Here is a 25,000-nt window from a genome sequence, read left to right as displayed (position 1 = left end):
TCATAGTTCAGATTCCTTGGGTATAGGAATGATGTTGCAGACAGCAATTGCAGAGGCGATGTTTCCTATTTATGGATGCCGGCATATTGATTTTCTTGAAAGGCACATTGCTTAATGTTGGTCTTGATGAAACTGTGATTTTTATTCCTCTTTATACTGATATTTGTGTTTCTGTTTTAGTGGTGATGAAAATTGTTATTGTGATATATCGTCGTCGATTATATTTTCCATTAATATTATCTTACAGAGAACGCATGTTTGGTGGTCCAGTATATTTGAGATTATTAACCATTCCTTTCTTACGCATCGCGGAGTAAGGGCTCATTTTTGGTGTGTGTGTGTGTGTGTGTGTGTGCGTGCGTGTGTGTGCGTGCGTGCGCGGGCGATTCCTTGAATGATCTTGTCCATGATATGATGGGTTGAAATAAGTTTTCGTTTATGAGGTGATGAAAGTCCCTAAAATTGCTTTAGAAATTGGTAGCCTGAATTCTTATCATTGACGCAGCATGTTCGTAACCAGTATTGGGAAATGTTTGTAGGTGTTCTTTCATAGGTGCATATAAAAGTAGTGTGACAAAACAACATTTTTATGCCAGATATGTAGGTTTTTGTAAGTTTTGGAATAAATCAAGTAGCCAGGAGTAAGGCAGTCATCAAAAATGATGTAGAAGTGAAAATTGAAATGATAAATTTCGTGAGAATTTACTCAATGAGCAGTAGTACAAAAAATTTAGCGTGTCGCTTCCTGGTAGCCTATAACTTTTACCTTAATCTCTTAATGACCGACGCCGTGAGTGCGTAGTCCGGGTGTATCAACTGGGACACGAGGAAGTACAGGAGTTATTCCTAATCATCTTAAAAAGAAAAAAGATAAAAAAACTCAAATGTCGTAAGAGATAGAGTCGACTGTGTGTGTGTGTGTGTGTGTGTGTGTCCGGCTAGTCCCGGGATGAACTGGTTTTAAACTCACCTTGTTGGTATGCTTTTCTGTCAGTTTCTGTCCCTATTTCATCCCACCTCCCCCCTCCCCCTCCCTTCTGGTTCCTTAGCACATCATTTAAGTGTGATGTTTGTCTCTCGACATCGGAGCCCTTATCGTGAGTTACTTAACCAGCGTCGTTTAGGGCGATAATCTTCTATGTTGGTATGGATTCTGCGTCTTGTTTGAGGACTGGTTTTCGTCCCAAGTTTTTCCCCCCGGTTCTCAGCCACCTCGTTTATCTGTCCCTTCAGGAATGCGATCTCGTAGCTGGTGCTGCCGTGGCTGCTGCTGCTGCTGCTGCTTTGGGACATGCCCGGTCTCCTCCCACGTCCCACCACATCCCGCCCCATCCCATCCCGTCCCTGCCCGACCCGCGAGGTAGGATCGAGGATATTATGAAGCGAGGAATGTGTTGGATGTGGCACTTCGTTGCCTTGTCCCCTTCCTCCTGTCCTATCAATTTTCACTTGAGAAATTCGCGCTGTATTTTCAATGGCGTGGAGAGCTTTATAAGGTTTCTTGTTGATCGGACCCCTTATTTGGCCCACCTTGATAAATCTTTGCCCAGATTTGCTCTCTCGAATAACGGGTGTTATTATATTTTACTTTATGAATGAATAAAGGCACGCAGTCAGATAAGGCAATCCCTCATAGCAGTGAAAGATGATGGTATTCAATTCTGGGCTGTCATGTCTTAACCGGTGGACCTCATTTTAAGCCCTCATTCCTGGCGGTCATTTGGTTGCTTGACGCTCTCTCTCTCTCTCTCTCTCTCTCTCTCTCTCTCTCTCTCTCTCTCTCTCTTGTAGTCAAGTCTCCTCTTTAGGTTACATGATGAAAGATTGAAAATGAAAAGTCTTAAAACCTAGAGAGAAATGGGCGTTCGTAATCTGGGGTGATTTTGAGTTCTGATCCCTTGCCCTGGGCACTGCCATCATCGCCTTCGGACCTCCGTGGTATTTCGTTATTGCATCCTTGGCATTACGTGAGTAAGCTTTATGAAAGTAAGCTTAAGGTAATTTGTTTACTCACAGCCTACTGGCGCCCAGTGTTATAAAGATTACAGTCTCTCTCTCTCTCTCTCTCTCTCTCTCTCTCTCTCTCTCTCTCTCTCTCTCTCTCTCTCTCTCTCATAAGATATATATATATATATATATATATATATATATATATATATATATATATATATATATATATATTATATATATATATTTATATATATATACAGTATATATTATATATATATGTATTGTATATGTTTATTTGTATATACACATATATAATTATATAATATATATATACATATAAATGTGTGTATATATGTGTGTGTATATATTTGATGTTTTTTCACCATCAAACTGTTTAGCCTTTTAGAGTTGGCTTTAAAGGAGAGAAGGAGTTTTGTGTGCGTGTTTATTTGCATTTGTTTGATTTAATACTGTATTATTTTTACCAAACATTTTGAGATACTAACCCTGAGTACACACTCCTCGTCCTTCCCAGTTCATGCGTATTTTGTTCCTTCCTTTTTGATTGCTCTCATTGATCCTCCATTTCCGTGTTGACAGACAAGATTATATTCTTGAAGGCTTCACGCACGTTCCACCGGAAGTGCCTGTTTGATTGCTTCATCGCGGAAAGCGATTGAATTACTCGGCATGACGGGTGGCGTTATTAGAGCGAGTAGAAGATATTGAGTGTTTGATGAACGTAGCCTTAGCGAAGGTGAAACCACGACTTCTTTTTTATTTTAATATATTTGTAAGAGATGTGTAATTTATTACCGTATTGTCGTTTTCAGGAGAACAGTTTGCAAAATTGTAAGAGGTTTTAGCAACTTCGGAAGCACGTGTTGCTGCAGCGACCGCTGCTTCACCATCACGACATTGATTTGAGAAGAATTTAGGAAACAGATGTCCCCATAAATTTTTCGATTTCAGGCGACATTCAGTTTTTCACCTTAAAATTTCTCATTTCCTTTAGTCCTTTAGGGACACTACTTTTTTTTTTTTTTTTCTGCCACTACCGTAACTGCATGACGTTCGTTTCGGAACAGTAATATTGTGTGTGTGCAGTCTCTCGGAGTTTCATGAAGTGTGGACTAATTTTTCCTTAACAGTCATCTAATATGAAATTTTATCAGGCACCGGTAGGAACGTGGTGTTTCTGCCATTGCCCCACACACACACACACACACACACACACACACACACACACACACACACACACACACACACACACACGTGCCAATTATTTCAGAATAATTTGAAGTTCTGTGGAATCTCACGTTTCGTAGGCAGACTTCTCATATTAGGAGTCCGGTGTTACATCATTTTTGGACAGACTGCCACCTCCTTGTCGCTGGCAATCGATGTAAAACACTATGATGCTTAAATTGGGTGACAAGAAAGTCGATGCTCCGGCATATATGAATGTTTGTAGGTATATGGTATCCGGAAACCATACCTTACACCAAGACGAGACTGTGTGTTATTATTATTATTATTATTATTATATTATTATTATTATTATTATTTAATCACCTTAGTTATTTTTAACTTGTATTGTTGTCTTAGCGTTCTGCTCGAGTTTAGTATAGTAAACAACATTAAAACCGATGAAAGGCTTGCTTTCGTATTCGAAGTGGAGTCTTCGTTCCTGTCGACCGCCATCTGAAAAATCGTGAAGTGCGCATTGGTTTAAGCGAATCGTATTTTACTGCGTACGTGAGAGGTTGCATCTATTTTAGAAGCCGTAAACCCCGATGTTACACCATTGGGAGATTACCTGTTGATCGGTTCCATCACTCTCGCGGCCCTCCTCCTCCTCCTCCTCCTCCATGTGGGTTGGTGCTTTTGATGGTTATTGAAAGCAGTATTGTCAGATTTGACTTGGGAAGTAACCTGATCGAGTTAAAATTCCGCCCTTTATTGAGGACGATGAAATGACCAGAGAGATTTGATTTCATTTTATGAGATTTAGGTTGTCAGGCGAAGCACTTGCGGCTATTCGGCGCCTGAAACATGGAAAGAGGGAGTTGGAGTGGTTGGACAGCCAGGTTACTGGAGTGGAGGTAAAGTAAAGGGCTAGACATTGGGTCAAGCTAAAAGGGGAAGAGACACTGCAAACATCTCTAGTAAATGCCGACAGTGCACCACATATGGGGATGGCCAGAGAGAGAAGAGGGAGTTGCATCTTTTAAAAATCAGTCTGAAGACTGCTTCGAATCAAATTTTCTTTTTATATAGCTCCGAGATGAGAAATAGTTTCGAATTGCAGGGGACAGTGGCGCCAGTCTTGAGTTTCATATGTGCGAGGATATCTCTCTCTCTCTCTCTCTCTCTCTCTCTCTCTCTCTCTCTCTCTCTCTCTGTATATAAGACACGTTACTTTATTCCAGATGGTTAGAACGCTTACAATGATAACAGTTTATCTAGTACATTAAGTTTATTAATTAAACATTGTTATAACAGGTCCTGTGGAAAAAAGTTCTTGTCTCAGAAGTAGTCCATTATGTTAATAATTTTTTGTGTGTGCTCGTGGTTATTATTGCACAAAACACACATACACACACATACACACACAAACACATACGCGCGCACGCACACACACACACACACACACACACACACACACACACACACACACACACACACACACACACACACTACGAATACTGTTACTGTTGTGTATTTATTTGCCAAATTAATTTGGCATTAAATGGTTTCTATTCATTCATTCATTCATTCATTCATTCATTCATTCATAAAATTTAAGAGCACATATACGTACACGCAAAATCACTACCTCTTTAGCTTTATGAGTATGCAAAGTATCTCTAAACGGCACGTCGGAATTTCTCAAATGATACTGTTTTTTTTTGTCTTCGAATATCTTCTCGTGATTTTGTAGTTATCCGTTAGGTTAGTTATGCGATGGATGGGTCCGTGAAGGACGCTTTTCTTAAAGGTCCGTAAAGGACGCTTTTCCTAAGGGTCGGTGAAGGACGCTTTTCTTAAGGGTCGGTGAAGGACGCTATTCTTTAGGGTCGGTGAAGGACGCTCTTCATAAGGGTCGGTGAAGGACGCTCTTCTTAAGGGTCGGTGAAGGACGCTCTTCTTAAGGGTCGATGAAGGACGCTTTTCTTAAGGGTCGATGAAGGACGCTTTTCTTAAGGGTCGATGAAGGACGCTTTTCTTAAGGGTCGGTGAAGGACGCTTTCCTTAAGGGTCGGTGAAGGACGCTTTTCTTAAGGGTTGGTGAAGGATGATGCTTTTTTAACGGTCGATGATGGACGCTTTTCTTAAGGGTCGGTGAAGGACGCTTTTCTTAAGGTTCGGTGAAGGACGCTTTTTTTAAGGGTCGGTGAAGGATGCTTTTCTTAACGGTCGGTGAAGGACGCTTTTCTTAAGGTTCGGTGAAGGACACTTTTCTTAAGGGTCGGTGAAGGACGCTTTTCTTAACGGTCGGTGAAGGACGCTTTTCTTAAGGTTCGGTGAAGGACGCATTTTTTAAGGGTCGGTGAAGGATGCTTTTCTTAAGGTTCGGTGAAGGACGATTTTCTTAAGGGTCCGTGAAGGACGTTTTTCTTAAGGGTCGGTGAAGGACATTTTTCTTAGGGGTCTGTGAAGGACTCTTCTCTTAAGGGTCCGTGAAGGACGCTTTTCTTAAGGGTCTGTGAAGGACGCTTTTCGTAAGGGTCGGTGAAGAACGCTTTTCTTAAGGGTCGGTGAAGGACGCTTTTCTTAAGGGCCCGTGAAGGACGCTTTTCTTAAGGGTCGGTGAAGGACGCTTTTTTTTTAAGGGTTGGTGAGGGACGCTTTTTTTAAGGGTCGGTGAAGGACGCTTTTCTTAAGGTTCGGTGAAGGACGCTTTTCTTAAGGTTCGGTGAAGGATGCTTTTTTTAAGGGTCGGTGAAGGACGCTCTTCTTAAGGTTCGGTGAAGGACGCTTTTTTTAAGAGATGATGAAGGACGCTTTTTTCAGGGGTCGGTGAAGGACGCTTTTCTTTAGGGTCCGTGAAGGACGCTTCTCTTAAGGGTCGCTGAAGGACGTTTTTCTTAAGGGTCCGTGAAGGACGCTTTTCTTAAGGATCAGTGAAGGACGCTTTTCTTAATGAGACCACTTTTACTCGAGATGTTTCCAACTTCGAAGTTCTGCAATGATTCCCATGTGTGTGTGTGTGTATATATATATATATATATATATATATATATATATATATATATATATATATATATATATATATATATATATATATATATATATATATATATATATATATATATATACACACACACACATACACACAAAATGATTGGTTAATCACATTTATTATTAGTTGGCTTTATTTTTATAAAGTAAAGGTGGTGTTTTTTTTTATTTTGAAAAATGGTCTTTTCAATATTTAGATTTGCATTACGTGAGTTTCATTTTTATGCACGTTTCCTTTCAAGTTCTTGAGAGGAACTCTGCATAAAAATGAAACTCACGCAATACAGATCTAAATATTGAAAACGCTATTTTTTTCAAACTAAAAATTAAAAACCGCCACCTTTACTTTATAAAAATAAAGCCAACTAATAGTAAATGTGATTAACCAAACGTTTGTATATATATATATATATATATATATATATATATATATATATATATATATATATACATACACATATACGGTACATATATATTTACAAGTTCTTTTCGATTTATTGTGTTGAAAAATAAGTTTAATATTTTTACCTATTTGTTCTGCCTTTTATGTTTATTAGCTGTGTTACTTGCTCACTTGTTTCGTGACTTAATTATATAAAGTTCAGTCAGAGAGAAAGCCCAGCAAAACCCATTCCCTGAACCATGGCCCTAGTGGCTACCAGTATGGCTTCCATCTCCCTTTTCATTTATTCTCTCTCTCTCTCTCTCTCTCTCTCTCTCTCTCTCTCTCTCTCTCTCTCTCTCTCTCTCTCATCTTTTAAAACCCATGTCATTTTCATGTATTTACAGCAATTTTTTTTTTTACGGAATTATACTATATATAAAATGTATGAAAAATTTAACATTGAAATCTCTCTCTCTCTCTCTCTCTCTCTCTCTCTCTCTCTCTCTCTCTCTCTCTCTCTCTCTCTCAACACTAGTCATTTTCCTCTAGTTGCAAACACACACACACACACACACACACACACACACACACACACACACACACACACACACACACACACACACTACCATATCACTCATCCTTTTACCAATGAGTATGGAAATATCAGCGCCATCACTGCACCACCATCGTTTTGTCGAGATAGCAGCAAAGCGTGAGAGGAAAGGCGTATCGTGAGGCGTTGGGTTTTGTTTCTTTCAGGTTGACAGGCACGTTGAAAGCAGCTTCCCCCCCCCCATATTTTTAGCTTGGGGTATGATGCATTTCAGGGAAGACTGTGTAGAAAGCAACCATTTTTAAATGCTGGGTCGATGTATTTCAAAGGAACAAGGGCGTAACACTCAGGTTTTGTTTATTCATTTATTTATGTTGCTGAGCATTTAGGCTAGTTGTGGGCTTTTCGTAAAGGAAACGCGCAGGAAACTCTCTCTCTCTCTCTCTCTCTCTCTCTCTCTCTCTCTCTCTCTCTCTCTCTCTCTCTCTCTCCTTTATTACTCTCAAGGGGATGGGAACACAGAAAATTGCTTTGCGTTTTCAAATGAGATAGGGACGTATAAAACAAACTAAATATTGGGAAAACTCAGCTTTGCATATTCCAAGTAGTTAGGGGGTGCATTTCACAGCTTTAGGTTTTTGAACCCCTTTTTTCATGCTACTCAGAGGAAAGGGATGCAGCAGACCTTAGGTTTTAGATTTTAAGTCCGAGAATGGACGGGAAAGGCAGCTGTGTTTAGTATCTGTCGGGGGCTTCATAGCGTGGCAGTTTTGAGGCTTTTTGTGTTCAATTTTTAGATAGACACATTTTTGAAGGCTTTTATACTCCCTTAAATACAAATTAATCTGGTAAGTAAGCTTTCAGTTCTTAGCTACATGAGAGCTTTGTCCTATCAGTGGAATGTCATTAGGAACAACTTTTATTATTTGAGTACACATTACACACAAAGTTGGTTTTGATGTTTTAGGAAAAACCTGAAGTCGTAATGACGAGGTATTGTGGGGATTTCCAGTAAGATCTCAAGTATAAAGGATTTTGACAGTTTGTTGCGCAAGGATTCTGTAAGTTAGCTCTCTATTTCTTCCTCTCTCATATTGCTGACATTGTTCGTGTTTTACATTTAATAGAAAGACGATCTTTCAAGTGTATTTCAACAAGAGTAAAGAGTTAGTTATATGGAATTATCTCAATATGCTCATTTACCTCTTTGCCTTTTACTTTATATTGACGGTTAATTCGGATTCACATGGATTTCACTTTGCTGGAACACTGGCAGCCATTAGAAGGGTTTCTGTGGTCAGGCTGCTCTATTTATCAGGTCCATTTTTTTTTCTTTTAATATAAAAGGTCAACCAGTTGTGCCATGCACATCTCGTTCATGCCAGTGTTTTTCTAGTCACAACTGCCATGATAATCTTGAGCCTAGGATATGCTGACACAGGTTTCTATTAGCATTCATGAGCATCCTCCTGACCGTATTTTTCCCTCATTACTGATGCTGGAGGTTCCTGGGCATATGCTTATCTTAATGATCTGGAACATCTGATGTCGCAATTCTGTTGCTTACTTTTTTCAACGGTTATAAACATATGTGTATTTATGCAAGCGTGAGTCTGCAATAATTGTCAACAAAAATAGCCCGTGCGTCGACATATCCTCTCGTCATGGAAACTCATACACATACATAATCATTTATTGCGCGAAACGGCGTTTCTGATGAATAGACTTGCTAAAGCAATACTCGAACTCACGGTTTCGAGACTTAATCTGATGCTTCATCACCAGCTGGCAAAGTGAGATGAAAATAAATCTGCATTCGTGGGTGTTAATCTGAATCCACTTAGTATTGTGTGAATTTTGTTTGTTTACAAATTCTTTGGCACGAATTCGTAGACTACAAAGTAGCTTTTTCCGTCTGCTCTTACACAGACGAAGACCCTGAGGAAAAAAAAAAAAAAAAAAAGCGTTTGCGTGCAATTTAACTGTGTACATTTCCGTCACTTACAATAGCAGGACGTCCACTGAGTAGATGTATTTATTTTTTTATGAGATGTCGGTTTTTTTTTGTTTTTGTCTTGTCTCCGTCGTAGGTATGTGAGATATAGAACTTTGTCTTTGATTGAAAATTACGTTTTTGGTCTTTTCCTCTTTTTTTATGTTAAAGTACCACATTTTGGAGAAGAGGGTCAAAAATGAAACACAAAACTCTCTCTCTCTCTCTCTCTCTCTCTCTCTCTCTCTCTCTCTCTCTCTCTCTCTCTCTCTCTCTCTCTCTCTCTCTCAACACTAGTCATTTTAATGTATCTACAGCAGTTTCTGGACGAAAGTATTATTCCTCCTAAGCAGGTTTTCCAGCAAAAAGAGGTTGGGGGTTACTCCGTCTTTGTGAATTCTAGGTTCTGCAACTGGTTGCCAGAAAAACTATTTCGTAATTAACCTGTGCTCTTCACCCTATCCAATTTATATTTCCAATTACAAAAGAAAAAAAATAATTTTATATATCTGAGCAAAGAGGATTATGCAAACTGTTGATGGATTATTTTCTTTTTTATGGGATTTTTAGGTGTCATGGACGGAGCCTCACGGATGGGATTTTCAAAAAGGATTAACCTCTCTCCCCTGTATCATCCTTTCCCCTCCCCCTCCCCAAACAAGACCCTCAGTTCGCCTAGTGTCCCTTTCCTCCTCTCTATTCTTTCTTTCTGTCAGTACCATTTGGTGTGTTTGTTTATTATCAATACAGTGTTTTATGTTTCCTTTGCTGTGTCTCTTTAGTGGGAAACTATTGCCCCCCCCTAACACACACACACACACACACACAAACACACATATTTTTGTATATTGTATGTATGTTTCGTTTGTTTTCCTTTGTTTTGGAGGAAGAGGGTTTTTTTTTTGTATGGAAAATATGTGTGGGTTTGTACATGTAGAGAGAGAGAGAGAGAGAGAGAGAGAGAGAGAGAGAGAGAGAGAGAGAGAGAGAGAGAGAGAGAACGTTGGGTTTCCCTTTGTAAACTTTCTTTCATCTATCATCGGTGTGAATAATCCTTGTTTTGTTTATTGTTTGAGTGGAAATAACGACCGGGTCCCTCAAATTCCCTCATTTTCCAATGCATTCGCAACGCGTGGGTCAGGTGTTGCATTGCACCTGGGTAATCCCAAGCTCTCGCTCATTAGCCAGTAGCTGGGAAAATAATGAATATGAATTCATTTGAGAGAGAGAGAGAGAGAGAGAGAGAGAGAGAGAGAGAGAGAGAGAGAGAGAGAGAGAGTATGGAGGCGGGTCAGGTTAAACTGCGCATTAGTAATTATCGAGTCAGTTCTTTAATTGTAAAGATAGGAATTGTTGTTGACTGGATTATACTTTCCGATAAAATGACATTTGAAGCAGAGAAAGAGTTCATCATGCGAATTCCCTTAGTTGTATCTGTTTGTATCTATGCCGAAAAGCTGTTCTTCCTGTTTTTCCTTAACCGTATAGGAAACGGGTTGTCCCTTCCATTGGCCAACTTTTGAAAAAATAGATTTAAACGAGGAAATTGGTAGCATCTTGGGGACGCGCCGATTGGAGAGAGGAGGAGGAGGAGGAGGAGGAGGAGGAGGGAGGAGGAGGAGGAAGTTGTCATATCTCCGAGGACCACGTTCTTGAGTGGAATGGTTAAGGAAGTTTGAATCGCCGAGTGAAGTCGGCGTCCAAGGTTTAAATCTCCTTGGGTCTGGTTAAAACCGGGTTGTGGTTATAAACCAGGCTCTGGTTAGCCCCGCCTCTGTTCGGCTCTTTTGGTTTGATGATGATGGTGATGATGGTTGGCTTAGGTGAAGTTTCAGGTCGGCTTGTATTTTGGTGCCTGGTCTGGTGTTCATGAATTAGGCGGTCCACGCTGTGTTATTGCAGATTTTTTATGTCTGTTATTACTGTTATTAATATTTGTTATTGTTGTAGTTGGTATCACAGGATCATTTCTGCGTTAGGTGACTCGAGATTATGAAAGGAAAATTAACCACTCCACAGTGGAATGGCAGGGTAACTGCGTGTTGGCTGTGAGATAGGAAAAATCAGAGCGGGATTGTTTTAGGAGAGAGAGAGAGAGAGAGAGAGAGAGAGAGAGAGAGAGAGAGAGAGAGAGAGAGAGAGAATGTTTCGCTTTGAGCATGTGTCCATCTTTAGTATTCGTGCGACCATCTACCGCTATCTTATGTGTAAAGTATATAAATGCCTTACTGGCTTCTTTTTACGCAGGGACACAGCAAAGGATTGTTATGTCACTCACTGTTTTGGTGCTGTTTTGTGTCCCATTCATATTTGGACGTTGGGTCGTGATATGGGCTGCTGCCGTCTGCGTTTTTTTTTTTTCTTTCTTCAACATTCACAAATATTTATACATATATGGGACGTTGTCTGTGATACGTTTGAGAAAGGAATTCGAAAACTTTCGCCACCTTGGGTTACTTTGTGTTTGTTTGCGCGAAGATCAGTTGCATTATTTCATTTCTTTCTCTAGCCATTTAATTTATACATATATGTATATATATATTTATATTATATATATATATGTATGTATGCATGTATGTATGTATGTATGTATGTATGTATGTATGTATGTATATATATATATATAATTTGGAGACCATATTGCCCCTCAAAAAAAGAAGACAGTCTCCAGAAAAGTCTGTAGAAAAGTAAATCCTTATCTTCCTCGCGCCGATTTCAATCACTTAGAAGTGACGATGTCGCAGCAGTTCGCCTTTGAGTGCCCATTTTTTCATCCAAGTTTTTATTTTTTAATCGAGCAGAGGACTGTTAGATCATGCGAAGATTTCTGAGAATAAGCGTTTTAGTTAATGCTCAGGTGACGTTCGTCATCCCCCATTGTGTCCAACAAACGTTCTGGTTAATTGGGGTTTTAGCCCAGGTATTTAAAGTCGCAGAAGGGTTAAACGGCGAGCGGAGGGGACAGGTAATTCCATTCATTTGTCGTTCTTTACGGCGCGAACACACCTGTGTGTTTTAGACGTATGATTTCACACGTATCCAGATTTGTGGGGACGTGTCCATGCTATGTTAAGGTAATAGATAAATGTACAAAAATGCAAGCACTGAAATTACGCATATGACGACTGTGACTTGGATAGGTGATCACTTCTCATATCATATATTAATTTGGTATATACTGCTTGGAGATGTCAGTTGTATATTGATTTTTCAAACTGATTACAAATTGTTCTAAAGCTCTTTACCTCGATCTAGAGCCATATGCTGGTATGTGTAAACATTTGACTTGAGTTGAAAAAGTAAGGGGATTTTTATTTTGTGCACATTTCTGCGGAAATAGTGTTTAACAACGTTGTGATTGATTCAGTATATACATTACAGACGTCTAAACTTTTATGTTGTTTTGTCCGGTGAATTTTGTTGACTTACATTTGATAAGTAATTGAATTTACGTTTTTTAATTTAGACAAGTTGATGTTCGTTAGTATTATTAAAAAACAGAATTTTGTTTTTACATCTAGAGAATCGCTTCTTTTATCTGACCTACGTTTTATAATTTAGACATCCGTGTTCTCTAGTATTATTAGAAAACTGAATTTTGTTTTTATATTTAGAGAATCAATTCTTTTATGACCTGCGTTTTGTAATTTAGACATCCGTGTTCTGTAGTATTATTAGAAAACAGATTTTTTTTATATCTAGAGAATCACTCCTTTTTATCTGACCTGCCCAAATATTTCCAGAAACTATTCGAACTTATCATTCAGCCAGAGACAGCGATCTTACACATTGCTTGAATGTTAAGGATTTGAACTCCTTTAAGAAGCATGCTTTTGCGTACTTGACAGACTGAAAGTACAGCTTACCTCACAAATGCACTGTGTAGTAATAGAACAGAGCAAAATTACTTGGCGTCGAGGGCAAACACGACACGTGCTGACTGACACCTGGGCAGCATCTCGAGGTCCTCCAAAATTACATAGTGCATGTTACATCGAAGCGCCTCCCACCCTTGGGCGGGAGGAGGATGGCGGTTCTAACACTGCATACGCCCACCATCACGATTGCAGGAGGGGAAGGTAACGCTTGTTGGGGCCGGGTATTACTTAACCCTCTGATGAAAATTCGATTAGATAAGAAAAGAGACAGGTCTGTTAAATGATAAGATTACAGTGGTCGCTTCTGTTCTTTCTCCCCCTCCCCTTCATCTCCCCCCCCCCAACCTTCATGCTCCTCTCAGTCATGAGTGATGAGAATCTTTGTTGGATGCGGATTGACTGATAGGTTGACTTCATGCGCCCTTCTGTTACAACTACTGGGGAAATTGCGATTAAATTGCATGGGGTAAATTTTTTTCAGGTTGGGTAGATTTATATCTTCTGTGAAGGTCTGATTAGGAAGTAAACTTTCCTGGTTGCTGTCGTTGTTATTGATGATGTTGAGAAAGTGACAGTAATCAGATCTGCATTCAAAAGTCGCGGTTATCAAGACTGTCTCTTTTAAAAGCCTGACATCTGCGTCTGAAGGAAATCCGAAACATAGAAGAATTGACCGTTACACCTCGATCGACCGGCTCCTTTTTAGCCCACTTTAAAGGTGCTTTCTTCGCAGGGAGCCTTCAACGTGCCCGTGTGTGTTTGTGTGTGCGTGTGGGTTGTGGGAGGGCGGGGGGACGTCACGGCCATGTCTGGAAGTTACTGTCTGGGAGTTACTGTTACAGTACTTTAGTAGCTGGAAAGTTCTCTTGAAATTTATGCATCGTATTTTAAGACTTGTGATAAACTTTGCATTACATAAAGCTTATTTCAATAAACTTTGCATTACATAAGGCGTATTTTTATTGTTTTTTTATATGAAGTACTTTATTTTTCCTACGGCAGTTTTTCATATAATTTTTTCTTTTTCCTAAGCTAACTTTTAAACATTTTATTACAAGTGACGTTTACTTATTCTGTTCTTTTATCATCACCCTTCTTTTTCCACTGACGATTAATTATCAATTTTTTATTTTCCATTGCCACTCAATCATCCTTTGGTGCATACTCCTTTTCTTCAGTTCAATAGATACTCTCCATCTAATTTCCATCCATTATCTAATCCTTTATCATTATTATCCTCAGCGTATTCTTTTATTACAGTATGATTTCTTTACAAAATCCGTTCTCTTTGTTCTTAAAATGATTTCGAGTGGGTATCTTTCTTCTCTGTGCAGTGGTTCTTATTTTTAATCATTTTTGCCACCACCGTTTCCTTCTTTGTTCTCACTCAAATTCTTCATCATTGTACTTAAAATCTCCTTTCGTTTCGCTTTTGTTCGCCTGTTTTCCTTCTTATTTGCATCCTTTACAATAGTCTGATATTTTACTTTCAAATTACTTCTAGTTTTCTCATCTTTCAGCTAATGTCATGTTTTCCATTTCTCTCTCTCTCTCTCTCTCTCTGCCAAACAAATAGACCTTTTAATCGAAGACGACGGTGTGGATACTGAAGATTCGAGCGACTTCACCATCTATACCCTCCACCTCCCCGGTTCTGGCTGCTTGCAGTGTGGTCGGCAAATTAATGCTTTAGCGCTAATTAACCGCGAGGGGAGCGGCCCTTGATTTCGTTCTTTAAAGAGCATTTAGTATCCTGGTAGTAGTCGAAGTAATGGGGAAGATGATGATTATGACGGCGGCAACAATGGCATTATTATTATTATTATTATTATTATTATTATTATTATTATTATTATTATTTAGTAGTAGTATTATTATTTAGTAGTATTAGTAGTCGTCGTCGTCGTAGTAGTAGTAGTAGAAGTAGTATTTTGAAAGGTGTCCATCTCTGGGGCTATCTCAAGGGACGAAAACAGTTGATGAATAAATTTTGTTAACAGCCTCCTTTCACGTGTTGGGAACTTTCTCTTCCTACCCAGATATTTCTTGGGAAGAAAAGGGCTTGTGGCGTTATATAAACTTTTTATTGTTGCTTAATTCGTCATTTTAATAATTTTACCACCGTCTAACGAACTAGTAAATTGAACCTGAACTTTGTTGTGTCTGTCATAGATTCATATTTACAGACGTCCTTAATGGTCTCAAAGACAAAGCATAATGGCCAGTGTCTGGTGTAGCATTATTGCCTTCCTTCATGCAGTGGCTGTGCGTATGCTTGAATTCGGGAACTCCTGCCGGGTAGGCGGTACGGCAAGAGTCTGGTATAACCGCCTCCTTCCCTTTAACTGATTACCCAGGCTACAAATAAAGAGGGAGGGGGGAACGGGGGTCGCGCCTAAAAATAGTCGCGTCGGACCATTGTCACTTTTGTCGCTACCTGCTCCTCCTCCTCCTCCCCCTCTCCCTCTCCCTCTCCCTCTCCCTCTCCCCCCTCCCCACCACCTCCATCCACTCTTCGTGCTCTTTCCAGTGTTAGGAGGAACAGTTTTGATTGTGCCCTTTTTTCATATTTTCGGGGAAGTAAGTTAATAGGGTGTTCGTGTTAGCTGCTTGTTAAGCTTTTGTTTGCAGATTTCATGAGATGTTCCGCGTACATGCATCTGTTTATGTACTGCATAATCAAAAGAACATTAACGTTGATCGCTGGTGGCACTTGGGCGGGTGACCACCCATGAAGGCCTTGCAGAAGATAATGGTTAGTTTAGATTAAACCAGCTTTGTGTCAGCACGTGCAGTAAAGGTGTTGTAGGAGACAAGAGGCTTGGTATGGACCCCTGGACTGTTGCACGACACAGATGACCATTTCGTAACTTGTTCCCTTTGTTGGTACAGTATGTTTCGACCTGTGGAGATGAGCAACATTAAGTGTGGCCATGACTTGGATGGGTATTCAGTGATGAAATCCACGCACGTTATTGGCATAAAAACTTCGATGACCACTGTGAGGGTGAAAATTTAGGTTGTTCAATAAAGTAATGCTTGAAACTTGCAACTGAACGCAGGACTTAAATGTCAACGGCAGTTAGACCCGGAAAGCCAGTAGAATGCTGTAGACATAATGTATTATTATTATTATTATTATTATTATTATTATTATTATTATTATTATTATTGTTGTTGTTGTTGTTGTTGGAGTGTAGTTGTTCAACCTTTTAAATATTACTTTCTATTTTCGATTGTATTTGCAATTTGTATTTGTGTAAGGCCATGAGCTCAAATGAAGTGTTATTAATATTATTATTTTCTTTGTGAAACCGAAAACCTTCGAGCATGAAAAATCTTCTGAAGAAATCCCACAATGGGAAACGCCACATTATTTTAGCCTCCTCCCCTGAAGCCTGTTGCTTGTATAAATATCAAGGGGTTGAGTTTCTTGACCAGCAATTTGTTCCGTTAATGAGACGCCTGTGTCTTCGTTGGCTCTAGATCTGTCCGAGCAGACATCATCTTTCCTCAGAAGCCTTGCTTAAATTTTGTCAGTATTGCTACGATAAAAAAAAATCACCTTTAGAGTATCGTAGATCCCGGAAAAAATAATGAGAAAATAAGGGTTGACTATGAAGTATTGTTGAAGCTACTTTAATTTGTAATGTCATCGTGGAAAAATTCCAATTTATTTTTTATATAATTGGGGTTGGGGGTGGGGGCTGAGTGGTCAGGAGCTCTAGACTTGGAAGTGATTTTGGCAAAATATAAGGTAGTGTATTGAAGCGCTGGTATCTGTAACATTCAAGAATATTGCCCCAAACCTCAGGAATTGAGAGTCATGTACGGCCTATACCGTAAGCTGACAAGAAATTATTTTCCCATTGTCATTTTTCCTTAGTTGTCAACTTAATTAAGGCGGCCTCTGAAACTGTGGCTCCCTCTCCTTATTCCAGATCCGCCAACAAAGATGATCTGGAACATATTGCATGGTTGTCTTTGGAGAGAGAGAGAGAGAGAGAGAGAGAGAGAGAGAGAGAGAGAGAGAGAGAGAGAGAGAGAGAGAGAGGGCGGAGTCTTCCAAGCCGCAGCAGCTAGATACTGTATACCAAGGAGGTTACTGTATACCAGCATCTGCCCATTCCTCAGGCGGTGCTGGATCGAAACTCCGATGTTTCCATATGGCGATCTCCCCTGCGGAGTCGTCCAGTTATCTTTGTTTCTTTTTTTTCTTATTCCAGTATTTTGTTACAATAGCGTGTGGGGTAAAGTTTTCTCTTTTTTCCACTCCGAGAATTAGGAACGAAAGTTACAGTGCTACAGATTTCGTTTTCGGTTTTCATTCAAGTATTTTAACTCGCATTGAGGTAGTGATGCACGTTATTTGTATGCCAGTGAAAGATGTTTATACATATTTACACACACATGCACATACATATACACAGCACACACACACACACACACACACACACATATATATATATATATATATATATATATATATATATATATATATATATATATATATATATGTGTGTGTGTGTGTGTGTGTGTGTGTGTGTGTGTGTGTGTATGTGTGTATGTATGATTATGTTCATAGGACCACATCCATACCATGTTCCGTTTTTCGATAAATTCCATTCTTCGTTGTTCATCATTTATTGACGGTATTTTACGTTTTTCGTCCCATATTATGAAGGGTAATTATAGAGCGCTTGTAGAATTATGTATTTTGGACGACTCGTTTTACATTTGATTTTCCCTTGTGTGAGTGACATTGTGATGTAAGCTTGCAAGGTAATTGGCTGTTCGCCTCATGCGTTTTGTGTTCTCTCCTAAATACGTCTTGACATCGTGAGAAGTATGTGTAAGCGTGATATTACCGTATGGATAGGCAGCATTACAGAATGATTTCCTCAGACTTGAGTACCCCTAATGCTGAGGTAGCGTCATAGTATGTGATGTGAATTACGCGAAAGGAACTATTCTATCAGTGCCAAATATGTAATCTTAAGTTTTCTCTTCGTTATATTTTGTCGAAAAAAATTCCTTTGTACGTGTGTTTGGTCACGGTTCTCGTGGTACCGATTATCATAATTTTACTTTTGCCTTTGGAGGGACCTCAGGTTTGAATTGTCACGTTGGGAGTGTTGGGTGTGGTGTTGGTTTCCTGTATGATATGTGTAGGAGTTTTAATGTAAAAACCGAATTTAGAAAATAATGATATGTTAGTGAAGACTGTGTGTGTATGTGTTACTCCAAATAAAAGTATATCCTGAAGGGAAGAATACAGAGCAGTTCATTATTTTCAGTCCTCGAAACAAAATGTGAGAATTTGTCATCTTAGATTTCATTATTCTTTCCTACTTTCTCTATACTTGATAGGATGAATAATTCTCTCTCTCTCTCTCTCTCTCTCTCTCTCTCTCTCTCTCTCTCTCTCTCTCTCTCTCTCTCTCTCTAGCCAATCTCACGAGTTTTAGGACCGTCGCATCTTCTGAAAGGACTTGACTATTCTCGCGGGAAAGATGATGAGATTTGTGAATGTCTCCTCGCTTTTTTCCCCTTCTCTCTTTTTATCCCGCTGAAAGAGACACAAAATTCAGGAAAAGTTTCCGCTGTTTAAAATGAAAGAGAGACCTAATAAGACTTCCAGATTTTTTTTTCGCCATCTTTTTATCTCGAGAAGGAAGGTAATTGAAGGGCTTTATGATCTTCGTATGAAAGAGATATTTGAAAGGCGTTTCTGACTTCAAATCGGATTGAAGGCAAAAGTAGGCTCTCTGATGTAGGTATGCAAAGACGTGGTTACTGATTATAATAATTATTATTATTATTAGAAGTAGTAGTGGTAGTAGTAGCAGTAGCAGTAGTAGTAGTAGTAGTAGTAGTATTAGTATTACTTTCCTAGTTGCCGCTTTCGCCACCGGTGTGGTTCTTGCTCCTTTCCTTCCTTTCCATTTTCCTGTGGATGATGATGATGGGGTAATATCCTCACTTGGTAGCGTGAATGCGAAACATCAGCGCGTAGGCGTCGTCTTCGTAAAGAAACGAAGTACGTAGTTTGCTGAGGAAAAACGAGGGGTTCCGTGAGGTGTGGTGGGGGGGGGGGCGGTCCAGAATTTTGGGCAGCCCTTAATCCAAGAGCTCTGACTTTTAAAGCCCAAAGCGGGTAATTTGCTTTTTGCATTTAGACTTGCCACCACACACACACACACACACACACACACACACACACACACACACACACACACACACACACAAACTAAGCCAGCACGCGAAGCGATGCGGTGCAGTTTCCCAATCATGCTCCTCTGCTACCCCCTTCCCCTCTCATCAATAACTCCTTCTCCACTCACCCTCCCTTCCAGTACTCTTTTCCCCTTCTATTACCCTGTTTTTCTCCTTCATTTTCGTTTCGATTCTCCTGGTCTCTTTCCTTCCCTTTCGTTATCCCAATTGAACCGCGTGTCTTTTTCAATTGCCCTTTTCTTCATTACCTTTCTTAATTACCTTCATCTTCCTTTCCCCTTTTTAGTAGCTTTTCTTCTCACCCTTTCTTTCTTTCAATACTCCCTTCCCTTCCACAGTCTATTTCATCCACTACATCTCCCTTCACCAGTGATTCCATCCACTACCTGCCTCGTTTATTAGCCCCCTTTCCCTCCAGCTCCCCTCGTCCACTACCCAGTCTTCCCACTCCATGCCCCTTCCGTGGCTCCAGCCTATCTTCCCTCCTATCTATCATTTATTTTTTGTTAAAGCATTTCATGCCCATGTTTTTCTTCCTTGTAGTTCGAGTACAAAGGCTTGTATTTTTTGCGCCACCATTACTACTGTTTCTGGCTTTGAAGTGACCTTGGTCTGTCGATGGTGGCTCGTGGTATATATGTATGTATGTATATACTCTATGTATGTACGTCTTTGGTCAAGCGAGACGTGCATTGTACATGAGGTATTGTTATATTTTAGTACGAACTTCTGCATTTCCTGTGCTCTCTCTCTCTCTCTCTCTCTCTCTCTCTCTCTACGGCAGAAAACAGCAATCCGAAATTAGCATGGTTGTGAAAATCGTGAAGTGTGGTCACAACTCATGACATAACATTTGAAATGCAATACGTGATCATTTCGAACTTTTCGTTAGCAAGTCTGTTAAGAGCCTTGTTGGTTCTGGCTCAAGTGATTTTAACGCTTGAAAACTGCATAATTTCTTCATGTAAATCTGGAAACCAACACTTCTTTCGTGTTATTTAAACATGTTTAGACAGGTTTATGCTTTAATAAATTTGTTTAGGTACCGCCTCTCTCTCTCTCTCTCTCTCTCTCTCTCTCTCTCTCTCTCTCTCTCTCTCTCTCTCCTTATTTGTTTTTTATTTGTTAAAGTCAGTTGATTGAAATGGAAGTATGGCATGGTTGCTATGGCCTACCCCTCCAGCTGTTGTAGCTACTCTGTTGTCTACTACGGTGGTGGTTTTGGCGCGTGGTACCCTAATGGCAGTGAAGAATGACGTAGGTGAAGGGGTTTTTTATGGGGCCTGGTTGTTTAGTGGACAGATTATAGTTGACTTTTGAGGGGTAATGAAAGGGTTGTGCGATATTCCTTGTGCCAAATCTGCGTCGTGTAGAAAACTAGAATTATTCTTCATTGGAGCTTATTTATTCTTAAAAAAAAGTAAGGCCCTGCTTATTTTAAGGGATTAAGCAGGAGGAAATTGGTACTTTATTTTTCTTCGACTTAGCCAGGTTAAAAAGGTTAAAAAGCAGCAAATAGTGGCTGTTAACGTGTAAACAAGGGCTTAACGATGCGTAAATTGTGAGAAGGCATAAAGAGCCGCAGTAATTGATTTTTTTTTATCAATCAAAGTAATTATTGTTTACATAAGCCTTAGTTTGCTAATTGCTAAAAGCGAATACTGTAGGATCACGTGTGAAATCTCGTCTTTACCCTTGTCCTTCGGGTGGGATAAATAATGAATGGGCGTCCCTCAACGTTGGAGGATTGTGGATCTTGGTTCGAAATCGGAAACAACCAGCGGATACTTGCTAATTAATGTACTTGGTTGTGCAAGGCTGAACTGAGTCATCAAATCCTACTGGTTCTATATACGTTGCTGCTTGTTGCGGTTTCGTTTGATGTACACAAAACTTACGCTAGTAATTATGTACACAGACCGTCGTTATTGTGATGATAAGCTGCAGGGAGATTTCAGCAACTCCCCAGAGTACAGCTGATGGAAGGATTAGGATGATATTTAGTAATGAAACTCCCCTGGTGTGGAGAATTTCGAGTATCTCCTTCGTTGCAGGTTCCTCCGCTGTTGTGGTGTGTGCACGTTACGCCGGGAAGTACAAGAGTCCCTTCTGGTGTGGCAGATGTTACGCTGGGACTTCATGAAGCTTTTGAGGTGCACCAGTTCATGTTTGAAATTCATCACGTTTCCTTGGTTCACTTTACATCCTATAAAATATATGGTCTTTCCAGTTACGCCCACAGTTACATTAACTCGCGCAATTGAGATTATTCCTGTGCGATGAGATGCTGTAGTATATTCATCAAACTTCCAGGGGCTGACGTATTGGTCGTAATTAGTACCCTTAAAGATTGAGAATTTTGCATAGTAATCCGCATTTGCTCGTTTTTTTTTTTTTTAGTAATGACGTTTTCGTTTGTTAATTTAAACTCACTTCTGTACATTATTCAGTTTCCTTACAAAGGTTTGAAAGATTTCAGCTCTCTCTCTCTCTCTCTCTCTCTCTCTCTCTCTCTCTCTCTCTCTCTCTCTCTCTCTCTCTCTCTCTCTCTCTGGTTTTTGCTCCAGGTCACTTGCTTGCGTCCTCGGTTGAAGGGCAACAGGAACACTCAAAGACACATTCTTTGGTCGTGGAGCAGGTTCGACGCAGTGGTTCGTATAGCACTTGATATTTCCTTTTTTTCATGACTCGTTAACGCTTTTTATACCTTACGAGAGATGACGCGAATGATTCAACATTTTTCCAGAGAGAGAGAGAGAGAGAGAGAGAGAGAGAGAGAGAGAGAGAGAGAGAGAGAGAGACCGATCTGCTCATTTGACAGTTGTGTAATGAGTTAGGTATATTTACAATACAATCAGAAAGATCGGAAGAAATAGTGTTTTAAATTATCACTTAGTAAGAAGTGATGAAGAAATTGCGATTTTTCTTGAATTTACATTTGATCGGAACGAGCGGAAATCATCAGCGAGCTTCGTTTGATCAGATATAATCGAATTTGAAAGTTGCTGTGTAAAGAAAACATAAACGAAGAGACTCGACGAGAGTTAAGTTAGAACGGAGCATGTAGGAAGAGTCGGGAAGAGCAGGTGGAGAACTTGAAATTTTTTGTCGTACTTTTTGTGGTGGGGGTGGGGGTGGGACCTGCGGTGGTGCAGATGACGGGGAGGAAGAGAAGTGAGGTGTTTTTTTTTTGTGTGGTGGGGTAAGAAGAAAAGGGGTTTGTGTTGATGGTGGTTGGCGTAGCAGGGGAAGAAGAAACTCGCTCTCCAGGGCGAGCTTAGCAATTATCATAGTTGGACTTGGCGCTGTCAGGCACGCTATAGAGCTCAGCATCATCATTATCAGGCTGAGCCACGCTAGCGCCAGCGTCGGGTACACGTGCACTCGGCGTGGAAAACCTTCCGCGTTTCATGTTACACTTTTTTGTTGTTGTTGTTGTTGTTGTTGTTATTGAAAATGGGTCAGCGGGCTTTTAGAAGGTCTCCTAACATAAACATAGATTTGTTATATAGTGGATTGTTATTATAATTATAATTATTATTATTCAGGGGTTGGAGCTAGAGGACGGGGTTGAAGTCTCTTTAAGCTGCAGTGAACTAGATAAGTTATCGCTTATCGGGAACTGTTCTTGATTTATGAGGTATATAGCTGAGTAATCACTGATAATTATTGGAATGTGGTAGATGTTGACTCTGAAAATAATGTCATTTAGTCATACCGACATAAATCTGTCTAGCTTAGTTTACACATTGTGTCGTAGTTAAAATCAATGACGATTGCAACTACATTTATGGTTACTTTAGGAGTCCAACATTATTGTTTCACTGGAAAATGTATGAATACTTCGTCTTCCCTTAACACCACAGCTTTTTTTTTATCCAGATTCAGTGCTCTCTCTCTCTCTCTCTCTCTCTCTCTCTCTCTCTCTCTCTCTCTCTCTCTCTCTCTCTCTGGATGATAAATTATTCTACGCACAAGAACAAACTCTATTTTTTTTCCATCCAGCCTCCATTAAAATACTTACGTAACGACAAATCTTACCCGCCACAAAACACGTTGCTCGGAAAGACTAGGTACGCGGCGCGAGTACGCACTACCGAGCATTATTTATATAAAATAATGTATTTATTATTTTATACGACCGTTTATTTATCTGGTGGAAGGGGAGGGGAAGAGAAACCGGATGAGTGAGTCACTTGTGATGAGAAGCGACTTGTGGGGAAAGTCCGACTAAAGGGTTTGATTAATATTCGAACGAATGATTTGATTCGGTTACGTAAAGGTGCGGAGGATTTAGTTTTTATCGTTTTTCAGAAGAGAGAGAGAGAGAGAGAGAGAGAGAGAGAGAGAGAGAGAGAGAGAGAGAGAGAGAGAGAGAGAAGTTAAAGGGAACGAATTTGGTATTATATTTAGGTGGCGGTATTCCAGTCAACCTGCTCAAGGATCGTAATTTGAAAAATAATAATAAAAAAACTTTATTGGTACTTTTGAGTAGCAGGCATGAGTTTGTTTTGGATGCCGTATCCTCCACATAGTGTATATTCCAGTCAAGGTTACCTAGGTTAAAGAGGGGGATGGGATAGAAGGGGAGGGGGCCGGTTAATGGATCCTCTCAGGTGTTGATATATAATGTTATGGTGTAGTGTAGTGGATGTGCGCGTCTGGGAGTCGCGGAGTTGAGTATTTTTTATATTTTTTCTGTCGTTATGATAGTCCACTTAGTGCTTATGATTTTTAAAGTATTTTTCATTTTTAATGTTATTGTTGTTTTTTATTTATCATTATCATTAAAGGTTTGTGTATTTACTCTTGTGTTTTAATAAAACTGTTTAGACCTGTACGTATGCGATCTCTTCACGAGGAAACCACGACCAGTAGCAGCTCTGGCGTTAGCGTACTTGTGTGTCGTCCTTCTCTTCCTCTCTCTCACCCCCCACCCCCACCCCATGTCCTACTGTCCTTGGTCACTCCTTGCCAGAGCGACACCGGCATGAAAGGCGTTGCAACAGGAGACTGACTCTTTTGCTGCATCAGCAACAGCTACTGTCTCCCTTGCAAAAGGAGCTTGGCAACATCCCATTGCACAAGGGATGCTTTTTTTTTATTTCTCTCCATTTCTGCTCAAGCGTTTTCATATTTTTTTCCCTTTGACACCAGATATGAGTGTGCGACGCAGAGTGCGACAGGGTGCTGTTCATTTCTGTTTTCGAGATGCAACACACACACACACACACACACACACACACACACACACACACACACACACACACACACACACACACACACATAGATAATGTTTGTATGTTTGCATGTCTAATATCGTGGGCAATGAAACATGATATAAACTATAGAGTATATTAGTTACTCAAGTATTCATATATATATATATATATATATATATATATATATATATATATATATATATATATATTGTGTGTATGTATATGTATTATATACATACACATACATACATGATAAACACACACACACACACGTCAGCTGTGAGCCCAAAAAGGCCATGGGCCAAGCGACCTGATCTTGCTGATTACCGGAAGGCGCTTGTTTATATATATATATATATATATATATATATATATATATATATATATATATATATATATATATATATATATATATATATATATATATATATATATATGTGTGTGTGTGTGCTATACTTTGTTAGCATCAACGTAAGATCGTCCACTCAATAAATATGATTCCAGAATAGATATTCCCAAATTCTAAGCCAAAGTTAT

General features: G+C 39.7%; 1 protein-coding gene across 4 annotated transcripts in view; it reads left to right on the top strand.

Moving 5' to 3' along the window:
• Positions 1-25,000, top strand: part of LOC136849696 (uncharacterized) — a 220,607-nt gene that overhangs the window by 166,718 nt on the left and 28,889 nt on the right. The window contains exon 1 of one of the 4 annotated variants that reach the window (XM_067123046.1): positions 15,901-16,005. The exons of 2 other annotated variants lie outside the window; for them this stretch is intronic. In XM_067123046.1, coding sequence (XP_066979147.1) covers positions 15,916-16,005 — 90 coding nt within the window. In that variant the 5' untranslated portion in view covers positions 15,901-15,915. Of the gene's footprint in view, positions 1-15,900; positions 16,006-21,628; positions 21,893-25,000 lie in introns of those variants that run through there. One more of the 4 variants, XM_067123045.1, reaches the window with a different exon arrangement.

Source organism: Macrobrachium rosenbergii, chromosome 21 (genome assembly GCF_040412425.1).
Source record: "Macrobrachium rosenbergii isolate ZJJX-2024 chromosome 21, ASM4041242v1, whole genome shotgun sequence".
NCBI classification, from domain to species: Eukaryota; Metazoa; Arthropoda; class Malacostraca; order Decapoda; family Palaemonidae; genus Macrobrachium; species Macrobrachium rosenbergii.
This window is presented reverse-complemented; position numbering and strand designations above follow the sequence as displayed.